At 43.1% G+C, this 25,226-nt stretch overlaps 4 protein-coding genes and 1 long non-coding RNA gene across 9 annotated transcripts; 3 read left to right on the top strand and 2 right to left on the bottom strand.

The window, feature by feature from the left end:
- Positions 1 to 83: 83 nt before the first annotated feature.
- LOC112899582 (neutral/alkaline invertase 3, chloroplastic-like) lies at positions 84 to 4,443 on the bottom strand. Of its 2 annotated transcripts, none has more exons than XM_025968105.1 (6): positions 3,399 to 4,443; positions 2,429 to 2,607; positions 2,136 to 2,347; positions 918 to 1,411; positions 789 to 837; positions 84 to 639 (listed from the first exon to the last, which is right to left on the bottom strand). In XM_025968105.1, the coding sequence occupies exons 1-6, from the start codon at positions 3,698 to 3,700 to the stop codon at positions 313 to 315; spliced, it is 1,563 nt and encodes a 520-aa protein (XP_025823890.1). In that variant the 5' UTR covers positions 3,701 to 4,443; the 3' UTR covers positions 84 to 312. The 2 variants fall into 2 exon arrangements, with proteins under 2 accessions (XP_025823890.1, XP_025823889.1); XM_025968104.1 differs by having other exon boundaries at positions 2,429 to 2,594; positions 3,399 to 4,442.
- A 148-nt stretch (positions 4,444 to 4,591) lies between these two features.
- Positions 4,592 to 10,047, bottom strand: LOC112899583 (histone deacetylase 9). Of its 2 annotated transcripts, XM_025968106.1 has the most exons (14): positions 9,571 to 10,047; positions 8,702 to 8,814; positions 8,497 to 8,614; positions 8,048 to 8,122; positions 7,751 to 7,970; positions 7,490 to 7,553; positions 6,615 to 6,707; positions 6,423 to 6,531; positions 6,147 to 6,196; positions 5,978 to 6,068; positions 5,760 to 5,830; positions 5,456 to 5,554; positions 5,177 to 5,243; positions 4,592 to 4,926 (listed from the first exon to the last, which is right to left on the bottom strand). In XM_025968106.1, exons 1-14 carry the CDS (start codon positions 9,605 to 9,607, stop codon positions 4,841 to 4,843), a joined length of 1,293 nt encoding a protein of 430 aa, XP_025823891.1. In that variant the 5' UTR covers positions 9,608 to 10,047; the 3' UTR covers positions 4,592 to 4,840. The 2 variants fall into 2 exon arrangements, with proteins under 2 accessions (XP_025823891.1, XP_025823893.1); XM_025968108.1 differs by lacking the exon at positions 9,571 to 10,047 and having other exon boundaries at positions 8,420 to 8,614; positions 8,702 to 8,723.
- On the top strand, positions 9,971 to 13,012 carry LOC112899584. Of its 3 annotated transcripts, XM_025968109.1 has the most exons (5): positions 9,971 to 10,520; positions 11,127 to 11,194; positions 11,281 to 11,460; positions 11,589 to 11,633; positions 12,598 to 13,012. In XM_025968109.1, the coding sequence occupies exons 1-5, from the start codon at positions 10,001 to 10,003 to the stop codon at positions 12,772 to 12,774; spliced, it is 990 nt and encodes a 329-aa protein (XP_025823894.1). In that variant the 5' UTR covers positions 9,971 to 10,000; the 3' UTR covers positions 12,775 to 13,012. The 3 variants fall into 3 exon arrangements, with proteins under 3 accessions (XP_025823894.1, XP_025823895.1, XP_025823896.1); XM_025968110.1 differs by lacking the exon at positions 11,589 to 11,633; XM_025968111.1 differs by lacking the exons at positions 11,589 to 11,633; positions 12,598 to 13,012 and adding an exon at positions 12,334 to 12,534.
- A 1,829-nt stretch (positions 13,013 to 14,841) lies between these two features.
- On the top strand, positions 14,842 to 25,130 carry LOC112899270 (1,4-alpha-glucan-branching enzyme 2, chloroplastic/amyloplastic-like). Its single transcript, XM_025967673.1, has 22 exons — positions 14,842 to 15,210; positions 16,276 to 16,397; positions 16,658 to 16,923; positions 17,287 to 17,385; positions 17,477 to 17,519; positions 17,698 to 17,757; positions 18,172 to 18,252; positions 18,333 to 18,449; positions 18,753 to 18,836; positions 19,417 to 19,538; positions 19,696 to 19,815; positions 20,424 to 20,553; positions 20,637 to 20,747; positions 20,957 to 21,085; positions 21,545 to 21,648; positions 22,196 to 22,340; positions 23,264 to 23,411; positions 23,543 to 23,643; positions 23,799 to 23,876; positions 24,136 to 24,291; positions 24,538 to 24,612; positions 24,690 to 25,130. The coding sequence occupies exons 1-22, from the start codon at positions 15,075 to 15,077 to the stop codon at positions 24,780 to 24,782; spliced, it is 2,520 nt and encodes an 839-aa protein (XP_025823458.1). The 5' UTR covers positions 14,842 to 15,074; the 3' UTR covers positions 24,783 to 25,130.
- On the top strand, positions 15,217 to 16,269 carry LOC112899272. The gene is made up of 3 exons (XR_003230024.1): positions 15,217 to 15,656; positions 15,744 to 15,800; positions 15,885 to 16,269. It is a non-coding gene; the product is annotated as an uncharacterized LOC112899272 (long non-coding RNA).
- Positions 25,131 to 25,226: the final 96 nt, after the last annotated feature.

Genomic DNA, 25,226 nt, shown 5'->3' with positions numbered 1-25,226 from the left:
TTTCTGTCGCCGTTTGTACAACTACGGGCTTTCTTTATTGATGAACAGATGTGTGCCGGTCATGGTGGCAATGTACCTTCGTGTGCATCTAATGCCTCGATGGTGGCAATGTACCTTTATTGATGATCATTCACCCGTTGTTGACTATAACTCACTGCACCGTGATCTTTTCATTACTGCAGTAAACCTCTAGATTGTTTAATGCGATAACAGTAACACGCCTTTATCTACAAAACTTTCCCCTGTGAGCTACACAAGAGAGGCCCACCCCATCCCCATGTTATGACCCCAGGCTGAAGATTGCTGCTGAACCTAGACAATATAGTTCTTTGGCGCTTGCTTCCTACGCCTTCTTCTCGGACTGGATCCATCTGCCATGAGACTCAGGGCGTTAAGAATCTCCTCGTCCTCGTTGTTGCAAAGTATTCTGGATTTATCAGGTGTCTCTAGCAGCAGCTTTGCCACGAGGAACCCGGCGATGGACCAGGTCTGGAAGAGGCGAGACTGTTTTCCGATGAACCGCGCTCGCTTGGTGTCGTAGTATTCAGGCCACTTGTCTCTGGCAATACGCCTCTCGGATACCTCCACGGCTCTTTCTGCAATCTCCGGTCTGTTCATCTTGATGCATGCCACCGTGAGCTGCAAATAAGAGCTTGACTTGGTTAAGCAAGAACATAAACAACAAAATCATTCAACTAGACATTTCAATATGTTCGACTCAAGCTGCTGTACATAGCATAACAGAACTGTAAAACCATAATTTCCAAAGGAATGGATTAGGTGTGTACCTGCCACAACAGTGTTGGCCAGGAACCTCCATTATGGTAAGACCAAGGTCTGCATCACAAGAAGAAAATATTGAGAAGGAATGCAAATAATATGCAAGAATTAAGAGTAGATGATAACGTACGACTCACGTGTTTTTGGGGTCACTCCCAGTTATGAATTTCCACTCTTCATCCTCAAGGGCAGGATAACATATCTTCATTGGCATCTCTGCCACCAAATCAGACCATTTGGCTTCAATCAGATCCAAAATAGCATGGGACTGATGTCCTGTTGCTAAGCTGCTTACTATTGACCACAAGTTCCCTAGGGAAAAGAATCGGAAATCCATGTGAGCTGGCTGCAGGTTTCCGATGAAGTAACCTCCTTTAGGCGGAATCCATTCAACTAACCAGGAAGGGATCTGATCAGGGTATATGTTAAACTTGTTTACAGCATCATAAGAGTATTCCTCTGTTTTGTATCGATATATCTCATTCAGCTTTCTCTTGTCAAGCCAATAATACTCTCTGATATGAAAAGAAAGTGCAATAAGCCTGTTATTCAAGGCACGAATTAGATCATCTGATCCGTCTTCAGGGGTAAGCATCTCACGTGCACACAAGAGAGAAGAGTAGAACAGTGCCTATACCAGAAAAGATTTATGTATAATCAGATTAGTAAAGAAGTCCCCACATTCCACATGGATATTCTGAAGACTGAAGACTATTTTAATTCACTTGGATATTCCAGAACAGGAGAACACTTGTATTTAGCGCCCAAGAGAGAACATAATGAAGAGAACAGAAGAGAACACTTGTATTTAGCGCCCAAGAGAGAACATAATGAAGCAATAGTGTAGAATTTTTAAGAGAACTGAAGGAATTATTTGTAAATTCAATATGTTAAAGGCAAGATTTGAAAAATATATCGGAGCTTGACCCTCATTATTCAGGTTTATACTCTCTGTTTTTTTATGTTTCAATATAAGTTACTTTCACATCCACCTTTCAACCCGGGGTCATACTCATTTTTCCATTAATCGAAATGGAAGCCAGTACATCAGGTGGTGGGTGAAATCTTTTTTGAGAGACAGGTGGTGGGTGAAATAAAAAAAATTCAAAAAAGAGAAGCCTTCAGAGATAATTACTGTAAAACTTCTATATGCAATGAAACTGCCAGTTCGTTACAAAAAAAAAAATAGAGATAGAACAGTGGAGACCTGCCATAGTATCCATCTGATTGCGCAAAAAGTGTTACTTTCGCGTTCATGTTACAACTTGCATGATGTAAAAGGATAGTTTAAAATGTATTTAGCGCCCTCACCATCTAGGTTTGTTACACTATGCATTTCTGGTACATCATGTTACCTGAATTTCCAAAGGGTGCCCATGTATTCCCATTCGACGATCTATCATGCAAGAGCCATCAGTGACCAGCAATGTGGGAAACATATCAAAACCATCAGTTAAACAAAGCTTCAAGATCATCTTTATTCCAGTCTGCACATCGATTCTCTCCTGAACTGAAAGATCCCCTGAACACTTTCCATATGCCCTCAACAATATGATCCACCATAACCCTGAAAAACATTGTGAAATCTATTTTTTTATAGCACATGTAAATTAATAGAGAAAGGATACTCATCAAACTCCAGCCCTACCTGAATCAACTGGTGCCACACGGCCTATTGCAGCCTCACCAAAATCAGGGTCCAAGACTTCCTCAGTGACATCATCATCACCATCAAGGGGAATGACACGTACCTTGAAGCTAGCTGGCATGAGGCCTTGACCTGGACTATGGCAGTCCATTGTTTTCTCCCAGCTCTGGAGATCATCACTAAACAGTTTTACAGAGTGGAAACTTAATTGATCATGGGGAAAATAATATGATTATTTTGCAGAAGTGTATCTCAAAGAAATGATCTGAACAGAACTGTTCGGTGGATGCTGAATTAAACGTGAAGGTTTGGAAATTTAACTGTCTCATGTGCCAACAAGATTAGCATAACAACGAACAGATCATGTAACCAGGTATGCAACATAATTTTCATGTAAGGCTACTGATTCAGCCAGGTTTACTGTTTCAAGCTGATCCATATCATTTACAAATCACCGAAACTTTCAGAAGACATTGTACCAGGTACAGATTTCCAGCAGATGTTATCCAGTAGGTACTAGGTAGTAACAAATCCATGATCCTTGATAAGTGTGGCCAAACAAGATGAAAACACAGTGATAAAGGGCATAGTGTTATATGCATAATTAACTGTATCATGGATAATTGCACAATTTGAAACGGAAGATAATTCTTCAGGAAGGCTGTAACCAACCCTGAACAGTGTTTGTTTTCCCTTTCTTTGGGAGATCACCAACCTTAGCTGCATTATGTACAAGCACCTCCAAATTTACTTACAATCACATCGAAACATTCTGGAAAATGCCACTTCTCATGAATGGTAGAGGCGTTTAATTTTCACAACTGCAAGCTTAGGTGCAATTTGTTTCAGGGTCAAATATCGAAGTTCCACACATTAACAGCATTACATTTGCAAAAGCATGAATTATCCGATTACCATTTAACACTAGCAAAAAAAAAGGGGACAAAAATTTCTACAATCTGAACATTACCTGGAGCTGCAGCGTGTGGAGGATGAAATTGCGGACGATGCCGTACTCCCCCTTGAGCAGGAACGCGATGCCCGAGGGCACGAAGTCCCTGATGAACACCTGGTCGTAGTTGAGCGGCGTGGGGTCGTCCGGGTCGCACGCGGCGATCGTCCCCACGGGGCTGCCGCAGTAGTGCACGACCGACTCCCGGAGGAGCTCCCACCCCTGGTCCTCCACGGCCGCGGCGGCACGCCGCATCCGCGGCGCGGCCTGCGGGTGCGGCTTGGCGGCGCCGCCGTTGACGCTCCTCCCGTCGACCGCATCGCCGATCTCGAGGCCCGGGTCGTGGTGGCGCGCTCTCGGGTCCGGCACGGAGTTGGGCGGCCGCGAGGGTCCACACCTTCGTCCCCACCCGCTCTGCCTGCCCGTCCTTGAACGCGCGGCTCCAACTCCGAGCGACCCGCCGGTGGGCCGCGCGGAGCACGCGAGGTGCAGCGGGGCCGCCACCCGCGCGATCCCCATGTCCATGCGAATGCGCTGGCTGGCTAGCTAAGAGTAGCTACTAGTACTACTAGGAGCAAGTAGTAGTAGGAGAGCTCTGCGAACCGACAGGTCGCGCGCAGCTGCGGCAGGAGCGTGAGGCGCCTCCGTCCGTGCTCGACTGCTCGTGGGGGCGTGGCGGAGCGGTCTGAGCCGGTGGCGCGGGGCACACGCGAGACAGGCGGCGCATGAAGCTGCGCTGTCAGCAGGGCAGTGGCGCTGGCGCACGGAGGAGGGTGGCGGAGGATGATCGGGGACGGGGACGGGGACGGGATGGGACCCACCAGGGAGGCTGCACGTACGTGTGACGTGCCCGACGCTTCTCGCCGCCGTCTCCACGCCGCGTGGTTCGGCTGCTCCTGTGTGGTTCGCTTTCGTCAGTTCTGGGCTTCTGGCATTCGCTTCCTGCTGGCAGTAGGCACGACGCCTCGCGTGTTCGCGTGACAGACCGGCTTGTCCAAGCTTGGAAGCATCGGGGACCTAGATATCTCCAGTGTCTCTTGCTAATTCTGTTAGAAGTCTAATCCTGTAACTTTGTAACTGATGAAAATCACACACTATCATAATGACCTCTTGTTCTTGTAAGAGTGATGATGATACCTTCAGCAGAGCCGTTGCTAACAGTAAAACCTGTATAGCATCGCTCAACCGCAAGACAGCATCGCACACCATCATTCAATCAACGAGCGCCCATTTTGCATCGAGCTCTCATCACGACAAACTTGCATTTCCGTATGAAGAAAAATGGGCAGTGTTGTACTACATAGAGTGATTGATGAAGGGGTCAGAACCCAAATACTTCGACCTGCTACGTTAGAGCCTACTGTAAATCTGCAAAGTACTCCACCTCAAGCCTGACGAGCTACACAACAACAGTGAAGGTTCAGTTTCCATATACACCATTACATGCCAAAAGGAACAGATCAGCGAGTGCCATTGTCATGATCGTTGTCGTTGTCGCCTTCGTAGTACTCATCATCACGGTGAATCTGCTTGTCTTGGGTATGCTCTGGATAACACATTACAAAGTTCTGCCGTAAGCACAAAAATGACCGAAACTTCTTGAAAGCACGAATGTCGTTGACATGTGAATGACTGCCAGAGACTAATAAAGACTGTATCACTTTATTTCATATACAAAAGAGAAAATTGAGGGAGCACTTGCCATGCGCATGAATCTAGAGAACTCTTGATCTCCAGACAAGTCATTAATTCGTTCAAAAAAGCAACATAGGGCATGCCAGAAATATTTCACTTACGATCAACACGTTCATCAGGATCCAGCTCATCTTCATCAAAATCAGGGATATAAAAATCAGGTGGAACCTGCAAAATGATTTTTTACATGACCCCTTCAGAAAAACAAACAAATAAAATGTGTTTGGAAGCAAAAAAAAAAAAGTCCTGGTGGAATTGCATATTTTAGTGTGTTAACTTCTGATACTGCCCCTTTTTTTACATAACCTGTTTTGGTTGGAAGGTTCCACCATGCAAGTGCAAGTGCACAAAATCAACAACTAGGAGAAGAAGAGCATAACCTCTTGCATCTGAACACCAGGAGCGTGCTGTATGGACCGCAAACTCTCCATGACTTGCACTTTGATTGAACTGAGATAGGTCTTACTATTCAAATTGTCCTACTCCAGTTGAACAATAGGTAAGAAGTCATAAATCATTTTCAATCCGCACGAAACATGAAAGTTTCAGGCTTCCAGTAACACTTATAGATTAACAACTTGTCAAATAGTTGAGCCACAGTTCAATATTTTAAATGCTAATCACTCAATAGAAAGAAACACACACGAGGTATAGGATAAATTAAGGTGCTAGAAGTTTCTTTACCATGTTCAAATTTGCAACTTTCAGTGTATAATCTGGAGCAAAGTACTCAATGTAGTCATTGTTTGGGATCTCTGCAAAGAAAATGCCAAAGTAAAACTCCATAGCATGAACAAACTATACAAGGAACTATCAGAATATCTATATGAATGGAAAGAACATGTGTGATGTGTGTGTACTGAGGATAACAAGGCTACTAGATGAATGAATAAATAAGATACCATTTGGGAGTTCTGTGTCTAAAAGGACCCCAGTTTCAACAGCCCAACACCGTGCTACGTTCTCCTTGGTGTATCCACCACCTCCTGTTACCTGAATGATGGGAAAATATGTTTGATAGCCTATTAAAGTCAAGAGAGAGAAATATCTCATAATAGTAATATCCCTTACCAGAAGGGGAATATTGAATTTCTTAACAAACTTTACACATTCAGCATGGCCTGTTCATGAAAACAGATAAAGCAAGTAAGTAATAATTATAATAATTTAAGGAAGCTAGGCGAAAAGTCCAAAGGAGCTCAAAACCACTATTGATCCAAAGAAAATGTGCAAAACAGTGAAATTGGAGAATTAAGAACATAAGGCTTCCCATTCCCACAAAAGAAACACTAGCAGGTCATCTAAGCATATCAAACATGGATAACTAATTATTATCAAACATAGAACCTTCAATGGAGAGATTGAAGCAGCCCAGCCGGTCCCTTGCCAATGAATCAGCCCCACATTGAAGAACAATAGCACCAGGCAGATATGTCTCAACAACCTTGGCAATAATCTGCATGATAAACTCACATGACTTGATGGGACTAAGAACAATGACAACAATAACAAGAAATGATTACAGTACAGGGAGCCTACCGTTTTAAAAAGACGAGTAAAGCTGGCATCATCTATCCCATCTTTAAGTGGAATGTTGATGGCATAATATTTTCCTTCCCTTTCTCCTATATCCTTCAACGACAATAGGTAAATCAGCACAAAGAGCACATCCATTGAAACAGAATCTATATAACAATACCAAAGGTCTTGTCACTACTCCCCCAGTTTGAAATTGTTAAGCTTACTTCGTTTCGTTAGGACAAAACCTTTGATGAACCAGTACTCTATTAATACATGATGTCAAATTGCCCAATGTCCAGTATAAGACACACACTTCAGCGGGGTAATGATAGTTAAAGCTTTCGAATGACAGAAGACAGTGAATAAAAACTGAAAACAGGGATTCTGCTGCAATTATTCCCAATATTAGACTACCTCCAGTGTTACCGACTTTGAGAAGTAATATATAACCATCAGCACTTTGACTGTGACCCAGTTTTAGTAAATCAGAATGAGGAGAGTAAATAAGAAAGAGGAGCACATCAAATTTTAGTAAAAACCTAGGTTCTTCCTAATTACTGACTGTGTCCACCACATATTTATGATTTTCATTGTGAGCCAATTAAAGTGAGCTATAATCTCTTCTGTTTCTGTGTTTCAGACAACTAAGCATAGGCACGTCACCTTTAATCTACGTATAACACGTGCCAGGTAAAAAAAAACATTCAAATGCCATATGATTAATATGCAAAAGTGAACAGAAATCAAAGTAGAATTATGGTATAATCTCACTGCCTGCATCTGTGCATCATACACCCATTTTTTTCTTGACAGAAAGCTAAAAGAAGAAATGAAATGAAGGAAAAATATATAAAATTATTCATGACACTTGTTACTTGTTAGTCGAAGCTTACCTTAATATCACCCGTGCCAGGAAAGAACAGGTCACCATACTTATGGAAACTCACAGTCATTACCCTGCAGAACATTAAAGAGAAACACTAAAGAAATCTGAAACACTTTGAAGACACTCAGGCATTACCACACTACAACAAGACACCAACAACAATAAATGCCAAAGGCATGGAAACTTAATTGGAAAATAGTCAAGGCAACAACAAAAGGAATAGCTATAGAAATTGCAATAAATAATCTTTTAGTGGAAAAGCATGAACCTGTCTGTGAAATAAAAAGCTTCTTCAACTCCATCTCCATGATGGACATCAATGTCAATATATAGAACCCTGGCATGGTACTTGAGAAGCTCCAGAATTCCCAAAACTAGATCGTTAATGTAGCAGAAGCCTGATGCCTCACACTTTTTTGCATGATGCAGCCCACCGGCCCAATTAATGGCAATGTCACATGATTTATGATTTAATCTGCGAGCAGCATCTAAAAAGAATAAAGAACAGCTTAGAGAGTTCATAGAATAGAAAGCAGCCTCAGACCCTAGGTGATCTTAATATTACCTAAAGTTCCTCCAGCATAGATTTGGCAGAACTCAAACAAATTATCAAAGACTGGGCAGTCTTCTCCAAGATTGACTGAATAGAGAAAAATAAAGTCCCAGGTAAGTCAAGTGAGAAAACTCCAAAAGGAAGAAAGTTATGCTTGGTGATCTTAATAGGTACATCATGGAAGCTATAAACCTGGGAAATAGCAAACCTTACATTTACTGTCTACAACATCGGATTGAAATCTCAACGATGATAATGTGTTTTCTTTCTATTCTTTTATTTATATACATGAAAGCTTAGACAACATACAAGTGTGGTAGCACCTTAGATCTAATTAACTAGAACAAATTAAGGTATTAGAATGAAACATGAGCAGCACGTTACATGGCATGTATTTCATTGTGAAATTAGCGAAGTCTGGTAGAGTAGTTTGAAGAAGAGAAAACCCCTGGCATCCATACATCTAGTTAATTCACTTGCATACAGGTGTTGAGTGTCAGGAGTTATCCGGTGCAAGAATTCCACATAATCAGCAGAATGGAACTGGGCAAGCTCTATTGGATATGCTTTGTGTGGTCTCTGCAAAAGTCATCGATTGCAAAATAGCATTCAATATTACACTCTTCATGAGTCCAAAGAAAATGATAAATGAAATTCAATACTGACATATATCTCCATCTTTTTATGAAGTCCATATGAAAGAACAAGGTGATGCGTCATACAAAGACGATGTGGCTTCATGGGGTGATTTGGCCCAAAGTAGACATTGCCCACATCTCCTGAAACGGTCGTCCACAGAAGAAACTATTAAGCAAGCAATAACACATCTGAACTAATAAAATATTTTACATATTTGAAAAACTAGGTGGAACTTTATATCAATGGAGTAACAAAGGACCTTGAGTGAGGGTATTATCATTTGTTTTTCATTTTGTAGAACGTGGATAAAACAATCTTGAATATGCAGAAAACACAAAGATAATCAACTGCTCAAGAATCTTTATTTGTTGAATACGGAAATAACCAAATGGAGTTTTAGTGCAACCTCCCAAACAGAGATATAGAGTGCAACGAATTCCATTCAAATCTCTGAATTCTCGATCCAAGAGATACTTCTGCACCTGTGTTATCTGACTCGAGACAAAGCATAAATCCTAAGCTAAACTATAACTTCCTAGCGCCAGGCCTTGTGAATTAGGTCCATGAGCAAAGCAGCCCCAATTCCAATCGAGCAAGTCCTGAAAGGTCCACCCAGAATTTCCCTTTGCTAATGAACAGAATAGCCCAAATTCCAGCTGAGCACAAGGCGAACGCCATGAGCATTGATCACATCTCGCCACTTGAAATCAGCGAAACAAAAGCGAATTTCTCGGTCCCCGTAGTATCCCCGCTTTAGCGCTTAAAATCATAGCTGCCCGCGCGCGGGGCGCGATGAGACACCGAAAAGGAAGAACTGCGACTTGCAACTACGGCGAGAGCTAGGTTGCAGTGTATGGTGAGAGTGGAGAGGGGAACAGGGAGCACCGCGAATGTACCGTCGTAGAAGTAGGATATCCGGTCTTTCTCCAGCATCGCGCCTCACTCCTCACTCCTGACTCCTGAGCGCAGCGGCGGAGGGGAATGGGAAAATCGGGGCCGTGTAGGAAAACGGAGCCCGGAGCCCCGGACCAGGCGAGCGCGACGGCGAAGGCGGAGGCGGAGGGGGGCGGGGCGGTCGTGCACGAGCGCGGGGCGCGAGGAAGGGGAGAGCCGCCGTCCGAACGGGGGCGAAAGGGGAAGGGGAATGTTCTGGATCGGGACGGACGGCCTCGATCAGTCGACCCCAGCATCGAACGGTTGATATCGTCCCGGCGGTAATGTAAGGTAGCCGGTGCCGGATGCACCTAATCCCTCGCGCTCCGCTCGCTGCCCGCTTCTGCAGTTAAGCAGCCTCCGGCGAGCCGCCGTGGCGGAAACACCGGCGCGATGTCTGCTCCCTCGGCCCCGCCCCGCACGGTGATCTGCGTGGGCGACGTCCACGGCTACATCACAAAGCTGGAGAGCCTCTGGTCCAACCTCCAATCCGCGCTCCCCGCCGACGCCTTCGCCACCGCGCTGGTGATCTTCCTCGGCGACTACAACGACCGCGGTCCGCACACCCGCAGGGTCCTCGACTTCCTCCTCTCGCTCCCGCAGCGCCACCCCGCGCAGCGCCACGTCTTCCTCTGCGGCAACCACGACCTCGCCTTCGCCGCGTTCGTCGGGGTCCTGCCGCCGCCTCCCGACGGCTCCCCCTTCTCGGCCACCTGGGACGAGTACCTCCACAACGAGGAGCACGAGGGGTGGTTCCGCGGGCCGGGCTACGAGGGCATGCACGTGCAGGGGAGGCGGTGGGGCGGGGTCATCAAGGAGAGGTGGAACCCGAAGAAGGGGCTCCCGTACAGGGGCTCCATCTACGACGCGCAGCCCACCTTCGAGTCCTACGGCGTCGCCCATGGTTCCCCTGGTCAGTTTTGAAAGTTTCGCATCGGTTTGGTTCCTTTCTTTATCAGTTAATACTTGCGGCCGTGCACTGTAGACTGTAGTTATCAACCAATGCAATTTGCCATGGAGCCTATCAAACGGTTTATTATGTTACAGCTGCGGCCTGCGGCACCCTTCCAAAATGCAGGCTCTGCATATTGTGTTCATATTCAATCAATCTCTCACGAGACTGCATGAAACTTCGGAAATGTTGAAATCCAAACAGGCAGGGAACCTACGATTTGCTTGTTTGCTAAATGGACACACATTTTTCTAATAACAATATTAGGAATTAGCAATTCAGGAGAGTTCTACCGATGATTAAAAAATTACAGATACTGGATCTTCTATACAAGACCAGAATGAATGCTTTGATGGAGTTTTATTATAACACTTAAAACACCCAAAAACCTGGCAAGGTATTCACCGATAGTGCAATTTACTAACCATTTAGCTTTCTTGAGATGCAAAACAAGGAATTAGTCATTCGGAATCTTACCTGAGATTAACAAAACAATTTCTAATTTGCAGCAAACAATTCCCAGTTTCAAACAAGATGATCTTCTAATTTGCTGTTAGTTCATCATAGATCTTGCAAAGGCTGTGCCAGAGGAGCATAAGAGGTTTCTGCGTGACATGGTTTGGATCCATGAAGAGGTGGGTATTATTTTTATTGTGCGAATTGTAAGTTTGCATGCAAAAGGCATTGCTCCTATGGTATTCAGGTTATGGTTGCATGACAGGAAAATGTGCCCATTGATACGGATGAAGGCCAAGTCATTTGCAATCTAATTGCAGTTCATGCTGGCCTAGAGAAGTCCATAGATTTGAATGAGCAGCTTAGAGTCCTAAGAACTAGAGACACAAGGGTGCCAAAGGTTCCAATGCTTAGCGGGAGGCAGGATGTTTGGAACACACCAAAGGTGAGCTATGTGATCTTATTTCTCTCTATTGCACCAAATAAGTAAATTTGTCTTACTTTTAATATTAGCCTACTTGTTTCTTTCTAAAACGAATATTGACTTATTTGGTGATGCAACATACTCTGCAGAATGCTTTTTGCTGTATCATGCATTTCAGCACAGTGGCCCGCATGGTATTTGGAACGCATTTATAAATGCTTTTTTAAGATATACAATTCACTTTATATCATTTGCACTTCTTCTGTATTAAAGGTCCTATACATATGAATGATCTACATCATTGCCTCATGCTGTGCTAGTTCATGCCATTCACCCTACATTACATCATCTTAGCAGATCTGTTGGCATTAAACTTAACCTTCCTATTGGAATTTAGTTTGTGATTGTTTGTAGACTGCTGAGCTGAGTGGAACCTGCTCACTTTAAGTCTTGACTCTTGAACCCGCCCCACAATTCTTTGTTTTTCCAGTCCTGTAATTTAAGAGACAAAACAATACGTTTAGTGGGGCCATTTGTCTCCCCACATAGATGTTTAGTGGGGCAACCTATGAAGAAACCAAATAAGTTTCTCTAGACGATTGGTACTTTGAAAGTTGGATGGTTAGGAACGTTCTCATTATTTTGCTAGAAACTTCAGTGCAGATAAGGTATTTCATTATTAGATGAAATTACCCCCCCCCCCCCCCCACACACACAACCCCAAGAGTTACCCATTCTAATTGCATGATTACCTTATGATAGCCAAACTTTTTATGCCAATGTGTACTTGGTTGAAAATCATCACTTCTGCCACATAATTAGTGAACTTGGTACCCAGAGAGTGGGTGTGCTCTGGGCTTTGACTGTAATCTTTGTCCTTTTCTCTTGATGTAGGACTATTTTGATTTTCACTGAAACAAGGGGCATGAGGGCGTGCGCATGGGGGACAGTGCATGTGATGGACTGCCCGTATAAATTTGTTCTGCATGATTTTTGCTCATGCGGGGATACACATGGCACTCATTTGACCTGACTGTTGGGCGGGACAGGCTCATACGCTCTCTGAATTCATGGGCGCCACCGCGCCATTGTATTCCTGTTCAAGCATATCACAAGGATATAAATGGAACTTTTAATATTGTGACAACCTGTTTTCAGGATCTGACTGGCAAGCATACCATCGTTGTCAGCGGTCACCATGGGCAGCTCCACATGGACGGCCTCCGATTCATCATCGATGAAGGCGGTGGGTATGAAGACAAACCTATAGCTGCTATCATTTTTCCCTCGAAGACATTGATCAGAAGCACGGAGGGAACCACATCACAGGGTTGATCTGGATGTCATGATCATGAGCAGGGAGGTGCAGCTTTTTCCCCTCTTGCTAGTTGCTACTGCCTGTGGTCATGTGTCATATGTCAAACAAATAATAGGTGCAACGGCGATAGGAAATAAGAGGTTTGAGGTCCAGGCCTGCGTTTTGGCATGTATGGTCACTACTGTGAACTGTAAACTGTGTTATACTATACCTTGACACCGTCAACCTGGACAAGAAAATCTCCCATCCCTGTCAGTTGGGGCCTGGCTGTCTGTGACCATTTGGAGATTTCCAGGTCTCGAGAATAAAGGCAAAAGGCTTGCCTAGTTGCCTTTTACACGTCAGCATTTCTTTTCCCTACTGGAGCATCGAGCTTGATTGCATGTCATGTCAGTCCCTCTCTTGACGCTATTGGGCGGCAGATTCGGAAGGGACGGGCATGTGCGCGGTGCAGGCTCGCGTGCCATTTTGCGCCGTGAAATTCTAGCGGTGGAGCGTAGGGCGGCGAAATATCAGCCCGGCCGAATTCGCGGTCAGGGAGGAGCGCGCGGCTCCTCGTAGGCCCATCGTACCGGGCCTTTTCGTCCGTCGGTTTCTGTCTTTCTGATGCCGCGCGGCGATCTGGCCCGGGATACAGAAAGCGATCGGGCATCGTATGTCCAGGGGCGAGAGGGACCGCGACCGCGAGGCTGCTGCAAAAGTTTGGGACGGTTCCCCATCCTCCTCGCCTCCTAGTCAACATCAGTCGACAAGCTATGAAAAATCTCTGGTATCCAGGATCATCGAGTGATTAAACTATGCGTGGGCTGCACGGGTGCACGCTTTCCGGTATTGAATTAACGACTAATCAATTAAGAGCGCATTAGGCTAGATGACAATGGTTAGGGAGATTTTTCCGCCAAAAAATAAGACTACGGTGAGGGAGATTTTGTTGTTTTTTTCTTCAAAACACATTATAGTTTGCGTTCCTAAACACACATTCATCTTTATAAATACACGCTCGCATACTCTATCTGTATGAACACCTTCGAGCAAATATATCCACAACCAACATATTTTTTTCAGCTATGTGGTCATCAACTCATCACATGTGAATCTTGCCAATATAAGTTAAGAAGTGAGCACAAATACTCTCCTTACATTTTTACAACGTACCGTTTGACTTGCGCCATATTTAAAAGGGGCATCGGAGTTTGATCAAAAGTAAACTCTAATTTAACCGAGGCATTTGAAGTCTAAGTGACGTTTGCAGTCTAAGTAGCGTTTTATCAGTTGCAAAATTGTTACAAGGATTCATTCTCATTATGCTAGTCTCAATGCACAGTTTTATTATACAGTTACGAACACTGAGAACTTGGTAACTGTGCTAGAGGGGTGTTATGGTGATGAAACTCTCCTCACATCTCATAAAACTCACTCTTTTCTCTCCTCTTAATAAACCTGCTATGTCAGCAAATTTATTAGCGTGGTATAATATTTAATACCCATAAAATCCGAACCGCGACAAAACTAGCCTTGCACGACGGACCAGAATATGCTCCCTCCCTCGCTCTCTCAAGATTTTTTCCACCTGCGGACACGAAATTTCTCTGGAAACGGGCTGGCACGGGCGCGATAGCGTACACCAGTCGGCCAGTGACTAGCCGCCGCCATCGGAGGACAACACGCGAGCACCATGATGGGAACACGGCGTGGTTAGCCGTGACTCCTGTGAACAAAGCAGCTAAAAGCACCGCGCCTTTTTATTCATTTTACCACCTCCAGCCAGCCTTCGTTTCCTCAACGAAAAAAAAAAGAAAAAGAAAGAGAAAAACGAAGAGAGCCAGCAGCGTACGTACGATACTGCCGGTGGCGGATCACTCGAGCGAGCGCCGCCGCAACGGGTGGCCCGGGGACGCGCTCCCAGCCGTTGGTTCGCGATCTCCTCCTGCCCCACCGCCACGGCACGTCGCCGTCCCGCTGCCACCTCCGCGCGCGGGCGCAACCACGGGGAAGACGACGCCACACAGGCTCACGCGGGGGTCCCACACTGCGGGCTCGGCGCCTGGCCTCTTCTCTTTTCTCTCTCCCATCCCCATGCACTGCCAGTGCCAGGCCACTGCCTTCCTTCCACACCTCCGCCGCACACGTTGCTCCCCTTCTCCCCGGGCTCCCCCTCCCCATTCTCCCGCAGCCCTGCTCGCTCCCGGGATAATAATATCTCGCGCCGCTCCTCCTCCTCGGCCGCGCCGCCACTCCCCCACGCACGAGCTCTCTTACGGTGTGCCGCGCGGGTGGCTGGGCTCGGATCTGCCATTCTGCCGCGGTCGGGCGCGGGATGGCGTCGTTCGCGGTGTCCGGCGCGAGGCTCGGGGTCGTGCGGCCCGGCGGCGGCGCGGCGCGATCCGGCGGGGAGCGGAGGAGCGGGGTGGACTTGCCGCCGGTGCTCTTCAGGAGGAAGGACTCCTTCTCGCGTACGGCTCTCAACCCTCTGCTTCTCTCTCTGCTGCACTCGGGTGGCGTGTCTGCTGGTCCCAGGCCCGTCGATGGCCAGGAGCGGGGTGGGCGACCGCTCCGGCTCCCCACCTACGAAGGGCTCCCGAATTTCGGGATTTTCACAGCCCAAGGTCCAGTCGTCAGACAATTCCGTGCTAACAAATCGTCACAGGCTCACAGCGAGCTGCCGTCCTGTCCCGTCCCGTCCCGTACCTGCATTGCGTGTCACGCCTGGCGCATCCCTTCCGCCTTCCCCGTCAGCCGTCCACGACCTCACGATCTGTGATCCTGTCGGCCGCAGCTGCTGCCGACGGTGAGCCCCTCGCGCTGGCCTCTGCCTTGAACCAGTCCGTGCCGTGCATGTCTTCTAGGTGCCTCTGCCTTGAACCAAGGGCAAGCTGCGAAGGCCTGAATCCAACTTGAGGTACTGACGTGAGTTCGTAAATGCTATTATCAGTTCCTGCCTTCTTGAACTGATTTTCTTTTATTTTGACCATCCCTAACCGGATAGGCATGTATTGCCGTTAGCATGGAGGTAATAATACTAACTACACAGATGATGCATGAGGTCAGTACTATCTAAATAGTGACATTTGTATTAAATCCTTTTTGAAAAAAGATAGTTGTATTAAATATTTTTTTAATATTTTAGGGCCCCATCTAGCATTTTGCACTGGGGCCCCAAATTTCTGGAGACGACCCTGGCTGGTCCGAAGAGGGAGTGCCCTGGATCCCGGGTGGCTGTGGCTCTCGTACACGCACGCATCCTTCTCCAATTCATATGTCTGCACTTCGACCCGCGAAGCGATCGGGCATGGTTTCTGAACTCGGAACCTGCATTTCGTTGCAGCAATATGCATTAGCGTTGCCAGTTGCAACGGCGATCATTCCAATTTCTGAGCCAATGGGTTTTATATTTTTCTTTTTTCCCCTTCTCTCGCTGTTGTGTGGCTGATGACTGATGCTTCCTTATCGTTGCGACCTGCAAATGGCGGTGCTGTTTTCTTAGTTCTTACCAGTGGACCTGGCTTTGCATTTTTCAGGTACGGTTCTGAGCTGCGCGGGTGCTCCTGGAAAGGTGCTAGTTCCGGGAGGTGGCAACGATGACTTGCTTTCCTCCGCAGAGCCTGCTGTGGACACTCCAGTGCAGTCTGAAGAACTAGAGGTACAAATGTCTCCTCCTGTGCCTTCATGATACACTTGCCCAAATGTCTAATTAAAAAAAAAATGGGGGTGTCAGGTTTTTGCGCTCCTAATACCAGCATTGTGCAAAGCCTCGTGCATTTTGGTTAGGGAGCTGTGCTGGTTCTTGGGCTACTAAAGTTAGCTTGTAGTACCACCACCTACACCTAGCAAGATGACTAAGGAATAAGCATTGGTTATTTCTCTAGTTCTACACAGAACTTATTTATTTCTTTGCTGTAGGTACCTGACGAAGCAGAACTGGTTGTGGAAGAGCCGGTGTCCTCATCAGTGGCTGAAGCGAGCTCAGCAGTTGAGGTTGAAGAGAAGCCTGAACCCTCAGAAGTGATTGAAGGCACTAGTGAAACTGAAACTGATGGCGTAGCCGTCGAAACCAAAGCACCACTTGTCGAGGAGAAACCACGAGTCATCCCACCACCAGGAGATGGGCAGCGAATATACCAGATTGACCCAATGCTTGAAGGGTTTCGGAACCATCTTGACTACCGGTAAGCTGTTACTTTTGTTAATTTTGCGTTGAGCTGCTGAAATTATGCTCTGCTCTTAGATGGTATTATTCGTCATGGTTTTGTGTCTTTATCAGAAAACACTTGTAGAACGTGACTGGAAAACATAATTTCTAGTTTGCTCATTATTGTAACTCATAGATGCAATATATATTATTTTTGTCACTGCTGATCATTATTAATACAGAGGTCACTGTTAAGAATGTGGTAACTGGTAACCGGGTTTGTCATTTACTTTGCTGATTCTCTGAAAATTAGACAGGTTAAGCTCCAATATTTGTTGCTTTTGTTGAGAGAAGTTGAACTTTGACATGTTTGCTTGGTTTACCTTGTTGGATTCAACAGATACAGTGAATACAAGAGAATGCGTGCAGCTATTGATCAACATGAAGGTGGATTGGATGCATTTTCTCGTGGTTATGAAAAGTTGGGATTTACTCGCAGGTAAACTTTAAGCCCCATGAATATGCTCTTCAGTAAGTTGCACATCTTATGAGCAAATCCGTTGATTAGTGCTGCCCTCTTCTTTATCCAGTGATGAAGGTATTACTTACAGAGAATGGGCTCCTGGAGCACACGTACGTTCTCAACATTCTTAGCAATCACCCTTTGGACGCTTGATAATGTTCATGATTTACTTGTTACCTAGTGCACAAGACTTGTGCAGATAATCCACAATATACTGTGGCTCTATTTTATCGAAATTACTGGTCAGCTCCATTAAGATTTAAGAATTGACTCTTGCATCTAATGCAGTCAGCAGCATTAGTAGGTGACTTCAACAACTGGAATCCAAATGCGGATACAATGACCAGAGTATGTCTACCTTTTTGCGATCTTCCGTCTTTGATCTGTAGTTGTTGATAATTTTTTCATCTGTTGTGTTTGTTTTACTTGTTTATACATTCCGTCAAGTTGAGCCTCAAGTATCCAATACTAACCATATTGTATAAATTCAGCAAATGTGTGCACTGATTCCTTGTACTGTAATGCTGCTTAACCTTCAACTCCCATTAATCCTAAATTCGGAAATTGATGTTAAGCTTCAATCCATGGTTGTAGTTGTTGCATGTTACTAATGATCTATATAACATTTTTGCATTTTTTTTGGTGATATTTCATCCACAATATGTGAAATAAGCTGATGGATTTCATACCATACAAATATATTTGCATATGATAAGTAATGTTTTTCCTATTCATGCTAATATATTGACTCATTACTTTCAGAATGAGTATGGCGTTTGGGAGATTTTCCTGCCTAATAATGCTGATGGATCCCCTGCTATTCCTCATGGCTCGCGTGTAAAGGTATATTTTCTGATTGGGAGTGGAAATTTTCATAGTGAGCCCACTAAAGGAACCCCTGTTTTTTTTTCTATTGTTTCTAGATACGGATGGATACACCATCTGGTGTGAAGGATTCCATTCCTGCCTGGATTAAGTTTTCTGTGCAGGCTCCAGGTGAAATACCATACAATGGTATATATTATGATCCACCTGAAGAGGTATGCTCTAGTTTTTATCTTACATTCTTTAATTAAAATTTCCATATCATAATTTTTTTGGTATTCCCCCCTACCTAGTTTTGTTTTATTTCAATTTTTTCCTATAACATTTGAATACAGAACAATATTTTGAAACATGGAAGTGGCATATGCAATATGTCTTCTTGTTAGTGGAAAGGATTTTGTGTGTTTTTGTTCTAGTTAACCCTCTTAGAGATGCATATATACGTTTTTTTTTGGTAGGATTCTCCATTTTAAATTTGTTGTGACCATTTCCTAAGGGTGTTTTACATGCGACTGCAGGAGAAATATGTCTTCAAACACCCTCAACCTAAGCGGCCAAAGTCACTGCGGATTTACGAATCACATGTTGGAATGAGTAGCCCGGTATGCCAATAAGTTATTTTGGATTTTTTTTTTGTCGTGCTGATTGTTTAATCCCTTGTAGCCCGTACCATTTCTGTAATATTTTTAACATCCAACTGTTCATATTTCTTCTGAAAATGAGAGGGTGAAAAACTTTTAGTTCTTTACTTAGCTACTCTCTCAGATACATTGTATTCATGTGACAAGTAGGCAGATTTTGGAACATTTTTAAATTTGTTAATGCAGAACTTTGTTTTCATAGAAGTTTAACATGCGTATATCAGGTCTTCTATTTTCTTGCATGATTACTAATGCACTTTTTTGTAAAGGAATCCCATGTTGAAATAAATTGTGAAAATGGTTTGTTGTTTCCAGAACCTAGTTATGTGTGAATCCTGTCTTTGTGGTAATAAATATTAGCATGTTAAGAGAAAGCGGTGCGGACTATTAGTAACTAAGGATAAGAAATACCATTTTAATGAGGGTAGTATATGGGTGATTGTTTGTACCATTCTGTTGGGTTATTGAAGTTTCAGTACTGTAAACTATGATCAACGATACTTGAGGATAAGCTGAGTAAATTAGATGATTTGTTACACAGGAACCAAAGATAAACACGTATGCTAACTTCAGAGATGAGGTGCTGCCAAGAATTAAAAGGCTTGGATACAATGCAGTACAGATCATGGCAATCCAAGAACACTCTTATTATGCAAGTTTTGGGTATTCACAATTTCACTTGATCCATTTCTCCCCAACTCTTGCATCCTAATGCCTTGTACATACAGAAACAGTTGGATCCACTTCATTTTTTCTTAGGCCATACATCAATACTTAACTTTTCTTACTCTATATGATTATTGTGTACGCTCACTTTCAGGTACCATGTTACAAATTTTTTTGCACCAAGTAGCCGTTTTGGGACTCCGGAGGACCTAAAATCTCTGATTGATAAAGCACATGAGCTTGGGTTGCTAGTGCTTATGGATATTGTTCATAGGTATGTTTGTTTGGTACCCTAGATAGGGCTGTTGGGTTGCCTTATTTTTATCATGCAATAGAATTGCACCATTGATTCTTTTTTACTCAGTTGGAAATTGAATGTATTTGAAACCTATGAGTAGATAATTCTTAGAAACTTGGTTTGTAATAGCCACACAGATGGTGTACATGCAGGCAGAGAAGCTCAGATGAAATACATTCACTTACCTAGCAATTTGCTAGGTGATGCTACAAAGAACTTGCGAGTTGGGAAAGTATAGTTGGCTTCTTATTGATAAGTGTTCTTAGGTGCCACTTATCATCACCATTCCAATTACACATGTTTGCATAGTTACTGAGCTAAATATACACTTGGTTTATTCCTCCTGAGGGAGGTAAAGAAGGAAGACATGTAGATACATGTCAATATCTTCACAAAAGAATTGTAAAGCGATTCTTCTTGGCAGATATATAGGCTTTAAGACATCCACATGCTTTAGCCAATTGAATTTCGTATTCCAGTCTTTGTAGTCTTGATAAGAAGATAACTTTAACATACTTCTTGTCTCAATTGATTTCTCCTTTTCAATTGCATACATTTACCAAATATTTCTTTGTATCATGCAGTCATGCATCAAACAATACCCTGGATGGTTTGAATGGTTTTGACGGCACTGATACACATTACTTCCATGGTGGTGCACGGGGCCATCATTGGATGTGGGATTCTCGCCTATTCAATTACGGGAGTTGGGAAGTATGTAATATGTGACTTCTTTCATATTAGCTAATAGTTCCTATCTATCTTTCTTTACGTATATAACCTTACATTTTTTGCAGGTTTTGAGATTTCTACTGTCCAATGCGAGATGGTGGCTTGAAGAATATAAGTTCGATGGTTTTCGATTTGACGGGGTGACTTCCATGATGTATACTCACCATGGACTACAAGTAAGTTTACCAAATGATTCTGGTAATTTGATTTCACAGTCCTACACACCTACTGCTTCCTTCTCTGGTGGGTGTAATTGCTCTGCATTGTTACATGTGTAATGTCTCCTCCAACCAACTACCAAGTCACTGAGATAGTTTGTCTTAGTTGTTTGTACCTGATGAAAGCAATAATTGACTTCTTCTAAAATTGCTGTTATTTGCTATAGGTAGCATTTACTGGAAACTATGGCGAGTATTTTGGATTTGCTACAGATGTTGATGCAGTAGTTTACCTAATGCTGGTAAACGATCTTATTCATGGGCTTTATCCCGAGGCTGTAGCCATTGGTGAAGATGTAAGTGTTCACATATTTTTGTGTTTTTCTGTTCTAAATATTATACTTGTACAGAGAAATTAATTTTGTTGGTGTTTTTGTCCCCTTCATAGACTGGTTACTTTTCTTTATTTTGGGGAAAGAACTCCATGTTATTGTTCTTGGACTGCAAATAACTCTTTAACCAAATATGGCACATGTTAGTTGATTTGATATTTTTGAAAAAATGGCCATGAATGGACTTGGTGTGCTATCCAAAGATATATTACTATGGTGTATTTTGCAGGAGAACAAGATTTCACATACCTTCAAAGCAGTTATGTATTCTAATTGTACTGAGTATCATTAGACATGCCTAGAGCTAGACCAATATTATGGAACTTCTGTAGGTTCGAGGTCCAAAAAATGTGGCATTTGAACATGACAGTCACAACCAGCATTCATTGTTCAATTTTTTTTAATAGTTATGTAATTGTTCAGGTTAGCGGAATGCCTACGTTTTGTATTCCTGTTCAAGATGGTGGTGTTGGTTTTGATTACCGCCTTCATATGGCTGTCCCAGACAAATGGATTGAACTCCTGAAGTAAGTGCTCGAATATTAGCTATTACATATGCAATTCAATTCTTAATTGATCTTTCATATATTGATGCTATTGTTTCGACAACCTTCGTGGTATCAGATTGAATATAAGTATTAATCACATAGTACCTCCATTCTCTTTTATTGCCCTAAAACACATGCAGTCATTGTTTAAAAATTTGTTGCCCCGCAAAAATATGCAAAACACTTTAAGTTTGTCAGAGGAAAAGATATTAATAGAATTTTCATCAAATGGTAAAGCTAGTTCTTCCTTGTGATTAGGTCTACATTTTTTTTTAGTTTAGATAGAAGTACAGCATGCAATGGTCCGAGTTGTACCAGGACCATGCCAATAATTCAAGTGACCAGTAAAATATTTTCCCTTGGTGTACATGTTTCCTAGTTTTGACAACCTTTGGACCTTATTTTTTCTCCTATGTTAAAAATAGGCTTCTTGTTTGAGCTGAAATGTTAGTACTTCATGCATATTCTGGGTAGTTCCAAATAAATATATGATGTCATCAAATTTCAACATTTTCTTTTATCGCAGGCAAAGTGATGAATATTGGAAAATGGGTGATATCGTGCACACCTTAACAAATAGAAGATGGCTAGAAAAGTGTGTCACTTATGCTGAAAGTCATGATCAAGCTCTAGTTGGTGACAAGACAATTGCATTCTGGTTGATGGATAAGGTACTAGTTGTTACTCCCTAACCTAAATAATTTGCATTGAGATTGCTTGTCTTTCTTCGGATAGTGATCTGTTTGTTCACTAGTCATTATCCACATGGGTAATTGAGCACTGGACTTGATATCAAGCAATGATAGTGTGTGTACTGGTTTGCTAATCATCTGAACATGAACATTTTCACTTGCAAATATTTTTAAACAACTGACTAATGAATCATCTATCAAATCTTTTGGTGTATAATTACATGATACTTTCTCAAATGGTTACCACAGTCTATAAGAAAGTCATACATCTTACAGAGAACAGGGCAAGGATGAGTCAAACGCATCCACATCTCTGATGACTGTGGTCAATCTTCAACTTCATTCAGAACTATTGGATTGGTTTATGCCAACAGTTTTTGGCTGACAGGATCTTAAGTTTTCTAACTGCTTCTGAAGTATCTAGGAGTCCCATGAGCTTAGATTTCATGTAGATCTACTGATCTAGGCGCTGTGCTCTTTTGTATTTTGTTGTGTGCATGAATCTCAACTTTGTTCCTGCCAGATAATAGTAAAAAGGGAATAGTTAGACTAACAAACATTATAAGGAGAAACACATAAGATCTTTCCATGGTATTTGATGACTTTTGGAGCAAAGCAAATTTAGGTGTCCCATCGGGCATTTGTTTATTCATTATATTCTTGTACGTTTTGTTTTTAAGAACTACCTGGAGTATAAAGGAATTGAAGGGCTTTCTATGCTTGCAACTTCGTGAAGACATAATTACTTTTATGCTTTGTGGTTTTCTCCTAGAAAAACATACTTCCAGTTGAATATCATCACATATGGTTGATACACAACATGCAGAAGTGTAGTATTGTGCTGTAAATTGCTGTTTTAATAGAACATAATGACTAGAGCATCTCAACTTCTCTTCGTGCAGGATATGTATGATTTCATGGCTCTGGATAGGCCTTCAACGCCTCAGATTGATCGTGGGATAGCATTACACAAAATGATTAGGCTTGTTACAATGGGTTTAGGAGGTGAAGGCTATCTAAATTTCATGGGAAACGAGTTTGGGCATCCTGGTTAGTCTTTACAATCTTATTCCATGTTGCATGGTTGTGTCGTGTTTTAGTTTTTAACCTTGATCTTTGCGTGGCATGCATTCTACTTTATCTGAGAAGGAAATAATGACTAGTTTAATTTTATTTGGCAGAATGGATAGATTTTCCAAGAGGTCCTCAAAGTCTTCCAAATGGTTCTGTCATTCCTGGAAATAACAATAGTTACGATAAATGCCGTCGTAGATTTGACCTTGTAAGTTTAACTACTATATTATTTCAATATATCCAGATTGGCCATATATTTATTGGTAAACTTACTTGGGAAGGATCAATAGTGTTTCTGTAAAAGCTAATATTACCATATATCATTGTTATTGAGTACAATTTTCGTCCCTTCTTTCTTTCCAGGGAGATGCGGATTATCTTAGGTATCGTGGTATGCAAGAGTTTGATCAGGCGATGCAGCATCTTGAGGAAAAATATGAAGTATGTCACTACTTTGTCTCTGTTGCATAATAAATCAAGCTAAATTTCTGTATTCGATACAACTACAACAGCAAAGCATTTAGTCCCATGCAAGTTGGGGTAGGCTCGCAATTATCTCTTTCATTTTTTTTTATATTTAGTAGGAGAGTCTAAAAGAATTTATAATTTGAGGGAAACTGCTGGAAAGGGGATATGGAATTGATGTTCGTAGGAGGGTACTTGGTGCATTTTACTGATGAAATGAACAATTTGATTGCAGTTCATGACATCAGACCACCAGTATGTATCACGGAAACATGAGGAGGACAAGGTGATAATATTCGAAAGAGGAAATTTGGTATTTGTGTTCAACTTTCACTGGAGCAATAGCTATTTTGACTACCGCGTTGGTTGTTTCAAGCCTGGGAAGTACAAGGTATGCAGCTTCCATATATTTTGATTCCGTCCTTTCGTCACCGTTTGGGTCCTTGCATCCTTTCCAAGCATGGATAATCTTGTAGTTTTCGTAATCAAGTAGCAGTTTAGCACTCCTGTAATTCTTCCTTTTTGTCTTCTCCATTAAATTATGGACTGCTATGATCTTCTTCCTTCGTTTAACTGTTTCTGGAATACGGAAATTTGTGTTGTACCGGATGCTGAAGACCTTTCCCCCTATTATCAGATTGTATTAGATTCTGATGATGGCCTCTTCGGTGGATTTAGTCGGCTTGATCACGAGGCTGAGTACTTCACTGCTGTAAGTCTCGGTTCCATCTCTTATTTTATTGTCACCTGCAAACACAAAATAACAACCCATTTTCTGATCCCTTACAGGACTGGCCGCATGACAACAGGCCTTGTTCTTTCTCGGTGTACGCACCCAGCAGAACAGCCGTCGTTTACGCACTCGCAGAGGACGCCGAATAGGGCGCGGCAGCGGTTGTTGGGGAAAGAACTCCAGGGATGCGCTGCGTGGCACTACACCGCTGCGCAATGCGACCAGGCGCCATGCTGCCCCCTATGATGCTGCCCGAGACCACATGGAAGGTGGATCAGGTATTCAGGTTAGCTTATCAACGAGTCTCTCGTCTCGGAGTCACTCGTAAAAGGAATTTTCCCGAGCTAGTACGCTAGTCCCTCTCCAATCCGAACACGTTCCCTGTGGTTTTGTACATAATGGCTTCTGAACTCAAATCTGTTCAGAGTGCGTCGTTATTTACACTCTTACTGCTTAGTTGTGGTAATAAAGCATCGAAGAAGCTGGTATTTTCCCTACAACATGGTTCTTCTTACGCTCGCATGCCTGTACTGCATGCAAAGCCTCGTTGGCGTTGATTGGCTGAAAGACGTGACTGCACCGTTTAATGTCTT

The sequence above is a fragment of the Panicum hallii genome, chromosome 7 (assembly GCF_002211085.1).
Source record: "Panicum hallii strain FIL2 chromosome 7, PHallii_v3.1, whole genome shotgun sequence".
NCBI lineage: Eukaryota > Viridiplantae > Streptophyta > Magnoliopsida > Poales > Poaceae > Panicum > Panicum hallii.
Note: the sequence above shows the minus strand (reverse complement) of the source record. Positions and strands in the feature narration are given on the sequence as shown.